A 10,403-nucleotide genomic window follows, 5' to 3' on the forward strand; every position below is an offset into this window, starting at 1 on the left:
TAATTTTGCTCCACTATTAAGGCATTATTTTGAGAATTCTTCCTAATGCCTGCATATTGTGAGGTATTTCCACTCTGACCGGTAGAAATTATTCACAGCCCTGTCTGAACTGCAGGTGATTCTTTTTTGGCCTTGAGGAGTTCCCTCTCATGTGAGTGCAGATTAGTATTCTAACCGAGACTTAAGAGGATCCCTCTGCGGATCTCTGTGGCTCTCTCCTTATGCAGCTCCCTCTTGTCCAGCACTCTGCCTCACAAATTCTAGCCATCTTGGCCTGTCTGAACTTTGCTCTGTCTTTTACTCATGAAGTCTATTTGACTCCTGAATGTTGTCCTGGATACCTCCTCCTGGCAGGAAAGTGGGGCGACTGTGGTAGACCTTACCGTTTCCCTTATTTTGGGGGTCAAAATCCTGTGCTTCCTGTTGCTGTTGTCTAATGTCTGAAAACTATTGTTTCATTTACTATGTCCATTTTTCTAATTGTTTACTATAGAAGGAGGTCAATTCCCACAGCACTTAATTCTTTATGAACAGAAGCAAAAGTCCCTGTATCCTTGATGTAATCAAAAGGATTTAAGATGCTAATGGGAATCCATTTCTCACAATATGATGATTCGATTTTCTGTAAGCATTTTGCACTTAAAGAAGCACTCTGCCAGTAAGGCCCTTAATTTCTCCCAGCTTCTGGAATTGACAGTTTATTTGACTCAGTCCTTGGGATCCTTCCCCCACCCTTGCCCATAGCCGCACCTGCCCAGGTGAGCTAGGGAGGATATCCCGTTTTTAGGTACACTCTTTATCAGGGTCAGAACTACCACCATCTGATCTTGAGATCAAGCAACATTGCCTTTCCTTATAACATTGGTTTTCAAACTTTATAAGCAACTGAAACTTTTCGTCCCCAAGTTTTCCCCAGAATTTATATTTTATTTATACTTATATTTTTCCATTAAAGGCAACCAGAATAGTGACTTTTTAGAACACAAAACTTTAAATTTAGGTAATAGTTCCAGTTTTATGTCAGCCTGGTGCAAATGTTAAGCATTTGACAGCTTGACTCTCAGTCTTCAGATTCTCTATATTTAAAGATAAAAAACAAACAAACAAACAAAAACATTTCACTGCACAATACCAACATCAACTAAAATTTGGAAGAGTAATTTGTGTGTTTGCATGTCTGTGCGTGACTGTGTAAAAGACTTTAACTTCCACCCATTCTGAGCAGTGTGCATTTCTAGTCACTTTAAAGAACAGGTTGCTTTGGTCTCAGGTCCCTGAGATGGTGTTGTCAAGTATCAGGACCCAAGCTGGGCAAAGCCATACGGGAGGAAAATTTCTCTGATCCTCTTTCTAAAATCAGATTTTAGCAATGGCAGCAGCCTCAGCATTGCAGTCTGCCCTGTCTGCCATACCATCACACTCATTTCACAGGTGGAGAAACATGCCAGAGGAACTACATAAGTGGCTTGCCCCATCACCCAGCTAATTTGCAGGCAGAAGAGTCTTCAATAAACCTCAGTGAGAATTTATCAATATAGCAAACTATTGTAGAGCACCGCACACACGGCCTCTAAATCAGCCCCAAGTTTTATAAACTTACTTCAATTCTCCCTAACTTCGCTCCACAACACAAAGCACTTACAAGACAAAAATAAAAATAAAGGCTAGAAAACAAAGAAAAATCAACATTTTTTGGATGTTAATAAAGAGGACCTAGAGTATCAACTTCCCACGTATATCTCTATATTCTGGGGAGGATTCCCAGAGCAAGACACCCTGGATACCTTCCTGGTTTATACATTCTTCCAAGGTAGTCATAGTTCATGACAAGTGCGGTGTCAACAGCCCCTCCTTCCTATGTCTTGACTGGGCATGTGCCCAGATTTACTCCTAGGAGAACAACAACAAAAAAAAATGATGCAGTAAAAGATACTAGCCATTCAGCTTCAGAGCCATGTTTTATTTTCCTGGAACCTCAGGACAGCTGTTAGAAAACAGGCACCAACAGTCCCCATATCCTGAAGGATAGGATTTATCTGTCTTTAAAGATCGGGAGCAGAAATTTCCTGTCTGCTATTATATTAGGGATCTCTGGAGAAACAGAACCAATGTGGGGGGCAGAGGTGGGGGGGGTGTGAAGCGAGAGAGAGAGAGAGAGAGAGAGAGAGATTGAGAGATTGTATGGAACTGGATCATGCAATTATAGAAGCTGGCAGGTCCAAAATCTACAGTGTGGGCTGGCAGACTCTCAACCCAGGAGAGTCAGTGGTGCAGACGAAGTCCAAAGCTGTCTGCTAGAGAATTCCCTTACTCACGGAGTCAGTCTTTTTGTTCTATCCAGGACATCAACTGACTGGATGAGGCCCATCCACATTATGGAAGGCAATCTACTAACTCAGAGTCTACTGATTTAAATGTTAGTCTCATCCAAAAATACCCTCAATGTTGACACATAACATTATCACAGACATCACAGGACCTTAAACTACAACTGCTCTAGGGATGGCCTTGCCTTAGGGTAAGCACAAAAGTGTTCTCCATCCTTGTTCTCAACCCTTCTCCCGCTTCTCCCTCTGGTGTCCAGAGCTGTGGTGCAGTCACCATCACCTACCACCTCCCCGGATTCCCCAGGAGTCGACAGATATGATCTGCCTTTGCCATCCCACCATCCAGGGACCCCTACCTATTTGTATACTGTGGCTTCTCACTGCATCCGGGGTAAAACCCAAACTCAGCATGTTTTTAAGGCATTTCATGATTTAGCTTCTATCTAAATCTGTCAGTCATGTTAACACTAGTGTCACTAAATACTTCCCAGGATGAGCCAAGCTCTTTTGCCCTTTGGTCTTAGCACACACTATTCATTAGCAATGAGAGTGATGCTCCTCAAGGTATAAATGCATACCAACTTCACAGCATCAACTGAGAGAAATGCAAACATATGCTCTGCCCTGAATCAGCTGAATCTCTGGGGTGGGACCCAGAAATCTGTGTTTTGACAGGCTCTCCAGTTGATTCTGATACATCTTAGAGAACCACTAGGTTAGAGTAGGCCCCTCCCTTTTCCTTCCCATCTGTGGTCATTTACAATTGCCAAGTTCTTTTTCATAAATAGCAGTGGTGTCTAATGGTTAGAGGCAGGCCTTGCTATCTGAGATATGTTAAATGGAGAGCAAGTCTGAATGACACTGCCACCTGCATAAACATTAGCAGTAGCACAACGCACTGCCCCAACCTGTCCAGAAAGCTGCCCACTCTGTCTTTTTAAGCCAGTGGTTCTTAACTTTGGCTGTACATTAAAATCATATGGCGATATTTTAAATGCCCAGTGCCCAGGGTATACCCCAGACCAATGAAAAGGGAACTGGGGTGAGGGAGGGTGAGATCTAAGATTTTTAAAAGTTCCCTGGAGGGTGCTAATGGGCAGCCGGACTTAAGAACAATGGTTTTAGTTCCTCCCACAAACACCTGGCTTGAAAATTTTCACTCCTAGGCAATTACAACAACTTGCAGACTTTTTGTCCCATCAGATAAACTCTTCCTGGGGAGTTAGAGGGTGGGGGTGGAAGGGAGAATGCAGAACTGAGAGTTCAGACCTAGAAGACTCACCTGAAGGAGTTGATCTTTAGATCATTGGACCCTGTTAAAGCTCGTACCTCTTCCATCTTTCTATCAACTACAGATCTTGAAGACATTCATTTCACCGTTTGAAAATACCCTTAAGGTAATTAATGCATCCTTTAGTGTAGCTTTAGATGATGATGTTCGAAGCCATCCCAAGAGTATAGGTTCTTTCAGTTGCTAATTATCCATCTTTGGACATGTATTCCTGATTTGGGAATACCTTTTCTGTATTGCCAGACAGCCAGAAATGTATTCCTTTTCTGGCTGTCACCACGCCTGGGGCATAGATTAAAGCTACTTAACATGCACATCACACTATGTTTCAGTATTTAGAGAGACTATAACAAAATCTCCTTTGAAATGTCACCTCCTCAGGGAAGCCTTCCTTGACCCCACAAATCTGGATAAGTCACTCTCCTCTGCTTCAGGTCACCCTGAGCTTCTCTTATTATGTCAGCTAGATGTCTCTTGTATGTGCCAGATTTTGAATACCTTAAGAATAGAAACAGTGTTTCTCACTATTGTATCCCCATTACCTAGCATAGTGCCTTAACAAAATAAATGTTCAAATAATTGTTAAATTGAAATACCGATCTAGGCCACTGATGGATGCAATTTTTTAAAAATCTCTCTTTAATTGACTTTGAAATGCATTTTTTTAAAAGATGGCTTCATGGATGAATAGAAGGACTCACGCATGGCTCGGTATGTGATAAAACAAGTCTAGTAAAATGTTAATGACAATCTTGGTGGTGGAAATTCTCTGAAAATTTTCAGCTGCTGTATGTTTAAAATTTTGCATAATAAAATATTGGCAGGGAGAGGGACTCAATGACTTCATGGCAGTACTACAAGATAGGTATTATTGTCCCCATTGTTTACAGAAGGGGAAACAAAAAAATCAGATAAGTTAGAAACCTGCTCAAGATCACACAACCGGCAGAGACAGGATTCGCAGTCTCTGCCAAACCATCTCCCCTTCTGCTCTCAGGCCCGCTTCCTTTTCTGGCTGTCAAGTAGAATGCAGATCATGGCCCCGTTCTGTTCCATGAATTAAACCGAAGTTTTGTTTCCAGGATTGAGAAGGCCACAACACACGTTTCCAACCAATGCAAGAGTGGGGGTGGGGTGGGGATGTCCCAACACGATGCACCTGTTTCCTTGGGTTGCTAGAGGAATAGCCCTCTCAGCTCCTCCAAGCGTAATGACTGCTCGGTGGACGATTTCCTACCCTGAAAGCCCTTGCAGCCACAGCACGGGCTTCAAAGACATTCTATATGATTGCTTAACAAGACAAAGGTGCATCAATCAAATGCGGCTTAAGATCAGAGTAGGGGGTTCAAAGATTCGTTTGAAACACCACTGTGACTTCTCTCCCACAGACTCAGAATTTTATGTCCGGAATTGAAATATAATTACTCCCTTTCAAACTCTTCCCTGATCACTGTTTTTCTAGTGATGTGTGAGGATTCTAACCAGGGAAGTTTGTCAGGCGTTCGGTTTGCCGCACGCTGGTGAGGACAGGACACGTGCATCATCGATGGGTTCTCTTTCACCTGCAGAGGCTAGAAATGAAAACACGGCTCCGGGCCCCTTGCACCCAAACTTGATCCCTTCACACTCGGTGCCTTGGCGCATCAAACCTCGCAGCCTGCGAGACCACAGACTGCCGCGCGCGGGCGCACGAGAGAGGCTGCGAGTTCCTGGCCTCTGAAATGAGCGGTGGGCTGTGTCAGCAGGAGATATATATGTTCATTTAGCTGAGCCCCCAATGGGAACTAGAGGGGGAAGTGAGAGATAGCAGGCGAGGTGCAGCTGGAGTGAAGGCTTGCATGTCCAATGTGGGCGGAGCCTCAGAATATTGGCGCTCCCACTCAGCCAGTTTGTTTACAGTACAGAAAAATGGCCCTCATCCTCAAGCTACTGGTGGTTTGGAAAGCAACAGATGCCTGTTGCTTTCCAGTCTGCACTTTATCAGATGGGGCCAGATTGTCTGACCCTTGACATTGAGTTAAAGATGTGAGGGTTTCAGGGCTTGAGCATAGATTTCGGTTCTTATGTGCCTTCCAGGATCTGCACTCTGGAGGAATACTGTTGCTGGAATTTATTTTTTATTTTTTGCATTTTAAATGTTATTGTAAGAGGCACTTTGAAGGTACTAGGAGATTTAAGTCATTAAAATTGATTTTTTTTAAAAAAAAACTTAGGTATGAGGTACAGTAAGACTTTTTCGGTTACTAATGTAACATTTATTACAAGCTAACTATATGTTGGGTTCAGAAGATAAAGTGAATAAGACAATCCTTGCCCTTGACTTGCTTAGTCTAAAGGGAAGGCAGATAAGGAAACGGTGATTGCAATGGAGGGAAATGATGCTATGAAACATGGAAGCACAGGGTATTATGAGGACATACGCATTGAGTTGAGGGTCAGGGAGCTGTCTGCAGAGGCTGCAGGAGCACTAAGAGGTAGCTAGATGGCCAGGTGAAGGGGTGACATAGAGTGGTATGGCATAGTGTCATTGGAGGACAACAGCATTTTCAAATTGAGAAGTGAGAATGGTGAGTTCAGCAAACCACCAAGAGTCAAGTGTGACTTGAATGTAAGATGTGAGAAGTATAAAGAGATGTAACTGGGCAGACAGGCAGGGTCCTGGTCAGAAAGGACCATCTAGGCCCCTTGACAGCACCTGGAATTTATCCTTTCAGCATTCTAGACTCACTGAGATCATTTAAACTAGGAAAATTTTATGATCAGACTTGCCCTTTAAAGAAATCACTCTAATAATGGATTAAGAACAAAATTTGGGGAACTGGAAAATCTCACATACCTGTACCAATATTCAAAGTATTTCTGCGCTCCCCTTTGAAATCAGTTTGCAACACAAAATGAGGGTGGAGGGGTGACAAAACTACTAACTGTGAGTTGGGAAGGCTAGCTAGGAGTTCACCAGCAATAAGAGTGAAAACATAATAGCTCCCTCGGAAAAGGGAGACATGCGTGAACAAGCCAGATAGGATCCCTCACCTCCCAGAGTTCATATTCTAGACTTTCAGCAAAAGAGCCTGCAAAAGGAAGGGAAGATCAACAGGGGAAACCCAAGGAGCCTGGCATGAGAGCTCGCCCCTCCCACTTCTCATGACAACAAGTTGCATTGCTTATTATTGTGGGGTCATTATGATTGTTCTTAGAAATGAAAGAGGGAACGAGTTGGGAGGAGAGTGTGAATTATGCTGAAAAGAATGGGATTTAAGCTAGTTGAACTCTGGGGGAAGCTCATTTCTGGGCACTGGATTTCTGAGAGATCTGTGATCCCTCCAAAATCTGTTCACCCCTAGGCTTCTCCATCTCAATATACACCTCCACATCCGCCTCGCTGACCAACTTAAAGCCTTAGAAGTCACCCGGAATGTCTATGCTACCCACCAGAAATGATGGTTCTACTCTTAAAGCATGTTTATAGCATGTCCACTTTTCTCCATCTGCAGAGCCATCAGCCTGGTCCAGATCACCATCATTTCATGCCTGGAATTACTTCTGACTACTCTCCCAGTTTTTGCTCTCTCAACCATCATTCATACTCCATAGAATAGAATGATCTTCATGAAATATTAACAAGACCTTGTAACCTCCTCCCCGCCCCTTCTTCAGATCCTTCATTGACCTTGGAATAAATTCAGTCTCTAACCTGGCCCAGAATCTGTTCTTACCAACATCTCCCTTGCTCAGTATATTGTCACAACCTCACTTTCAGTTCTTCTTGCCCCAAGCCCCTGCCCCAAAACTCATACTCAGGCTCTTCCTCCCATTTTTATACCTAGCTAACTCCTCCTCGTCTTTCAACTCTAGGCTTGAGTGTCATTTTCTCAGAGAGGCCATTCATGATGCCACCATAATCTAGTATCCCCTCCTTGTCCTGTTATTATTATTTTTTTTATATTAGTACTCAGTTATTGGCCTTTATAACACATGTAACAGTCTGTAATTATGTATTCATTCACATTTTTATTTATTTATTGCAAGTTTAGTAAAGGCAGGGACCATGACTATCATTTCATTTTCACCACTATATATCCACTTCTTTGTACATTGCTTGCCATATAGTAGATGCTCAATTAACATTAGGTAAAAATATTAATGTTTAAAAATCCTTATAGATCCTCTAGAGTTATAATCTTTCCCTCCTTGGTATTATTTAGTGGTAAAGTGTGCATGAATTCTGGAACAGGTTCAAGCCCTGGCTCTCAAAACTTTAAGCAAGTTACTCTGTACCTTTGTATCCTCATCTGTAAAATAGGGATGATGATGATAAGAATAATGCCTACTTCATTAGATAACATAACATAAGATGACTAAATGAATTAATATGTATGTAGAACAGAACTGTTCTACATACATATTAATTCATTAAAATAGCTAATGTAAAATAGCTAATGTAAAATTAGCTATTATTACTATACTTGTACTTGTGAATTATTTTATTAGAACATGTATCACTTGTTTTTGTAATTATTCTCATACCTATGTCATTCTTTGGGTGACAAATCAGATCATCGCTTACTTCTTATTTATGAGTGGACATAGTGTCTGACCAAGTCAGCATTCAATAAAGTTGAATCAAACTTGGGATATGGCATAGTGTTCAGTTATGAAAATCGTATATTATTTCTTTTCATCACCACACTTTCCTATTATTCCAATCTCTTCATTAAAATTAAACTAATAATGAATAACAAATCATCAAAATCTATTTTTTTTTTTTTAGCTTAGGAAAAAAGAAAACAAAGAACAAAAGTAAGAAAGTATACATGGAGAGGAAATATCTCTTGGGTTCAAAATCCCATTAAGCGTTTGGAAGGATATTCTTTATTATTCTAATTAGAGACTGTTATTTTTGTAGAGTAATTGACTCCTTTCATCTATGTAATTCCATGTTTTGAGAGTTCTGGCTAATGTATTAAAACAAGAAACAATGAGCTGGCAGTATTATCAAGAATCAGTCTGTACCATTAGCATTCCCATTATATCCTAAGGAAATAATCACAATCATACATAAAGATTAATATAAATGGATGGTCATGCCAATACCATACTCTTATTTATAACAGTGAAAACAGTGTAAAGGTCCTCCAGTAACCCACGTGGGAATAGTTAAATACCACATGGAAAAAAGCCACGTGATGGAAAATGATGCAGCTACTACAAACCATATTTTCAAAAACATTTTTGCACTGGGGACACAAAACTCAAAGACATAAAAGCAAGATTTTAAAATAGTAATTTCTCTAGAATTATATATGCGATTTTATTTTCTACCTTTAATATTTCTGTACTTCTCTCAAATATTTTCACTTTAATAAAAAACTTGTCTTTTGTAATCATAAAATAATTTTCGAAAACCCATTATTCGCTTTACATGTTGGCCTCCATCCCATCATTTTTACTATTTTTCTCAAAGTGTGGTCCATGAACAGTTTACATCAGAATCCTGGTGCAGGAAGGTGCACAGTTAGGAATCAGAATCTACATTTTAACCTGGCTTCTCAGGTGAGTCTTTATTGAACAAACACTGGAGTTCAATGAGCCTCAGATTTAGCAACTTGGAAAAAGAAAAACCTGTATTGAATATAAATAAACAATGGGTCCTAAGAAAGCTACTCATACTCACAGCCAGAAGATGGCGTAGGTTTTCCATTTACCTGATTCACATCTTCTCAGAAGGAAATCTTGTTTAAAAGAAATTGCTTGATCTCATTATATAAATCCAGAAGCGCATCTCCACCCCAAAACTGTGACAGGAAATGAAAAACTAGAATCTTTAATAGCAGATGGGATTAGGTGCCCTATCTCCATAGAACCCAAGCTTCTCCAGAGAAAGATTAGTAGTAGATTAGGATATATCCTCTGGTCCAGAACAGTACTATGCCCAAAGGGAAGCTCTGCCCAATACTTTGTTGCAAAGTCAGGACCAGCTGTTAGAATAGGGTGGGTCTCCGTGGAATTCAGGAAGAACTGCAATGAAGAGTAAAGGAAGTGGATCTCTAGTCATAGGGCAGGTGGACTGGATGCAACAGATTCCCTAGCCTGTTGATTCCACCTAGCCAGTTCTCTTCCTTTGCTTCTAATTTGAGTCCTAGCATCAGTGGGAGCTGGCAGCAGAACCCACCACCTTGGCACCTCCACTGGAAGTTATGGGAGCATAGCAGCTCCCACAAGATGTGCAAAAGGCCTTGTCCTTCAAGACTCAGCCCCTATTACAGCTTCTGAGACACCTTCCCCAGACTTTGCCTGCAAGTTTAGCTAACAGCCTTCTCTGACCTTCCTAAAACCCTTTGTTTACTCTTATCTTTTTAATTAACATGTGTTAAAAGTAATTTGTTTACTAGAAGTGTCTTGCCCAGGAGATAGATACTAAGCTCTGAGCTACCAGCAGTAAGGTATCAACTACTCCTTTTCTACATATCAGCAATAGACTAGAGGAAAAAATAGCATTCACAATAGCGATAAAAATAATTATTACCCAAGAATAATATTAACCAAAAAAGTGTGTAAGACATATTTAAGACAAAAAGAACCTGTGAAATATTTAAACAAATGATATTAACAACATCAATAGCAAGCATTTAGGAGAGGCTTACCATGCCCCAGGCACCATGCTAAGCATGTTGCATGTTTTACTTCACTTAATCAATAATCTGCGAAGTTGGTACCATAGTATTTCTCATTTTATAGAAAATGGAGGTACAAAGAGGTAAGTAACTTGCCTGATGAGATTTCAT

The 10,403-nt window shown here is 40.9% G+C and overlaps 1 protein-coding gene across 1 annotated transcript in view; it reads left to right on the top strand.

The window, feature by feature from the left end:
• The first annotated feature begins 4,828 nt into the window (after positions 1-4,828).
• Positions 4,829-10,403, top strand: part of L1TD1 (LINE1 type transposase domain containing 1) — a 23,266-nt gene continuing 17,691 nt past the window's right edge. The window contains 1 exon segment of the mRNA XM_023536225.1: positions 4,829-4,954. Coding sequence (XP_023391993.1) covers positions 4,829-4,954 — 126 coding nt within the window.

Source organism: Pteropus vampyrus, unplaced genomic scaffold, assembly GCF_000151845.1.
Source record: "Pteropus vampyrus isolate Shadow unplaced genomic scaffold, Pvam_2.0 Scaffold151, whole genome shotgun sequence".
Classification (NCBI taxonomy): Eukaryota; Metazoa; Chordata; class Mammalia; order Chiroptera; family Pteropodidae; genus Pteropus; species Pteropus vampyrus.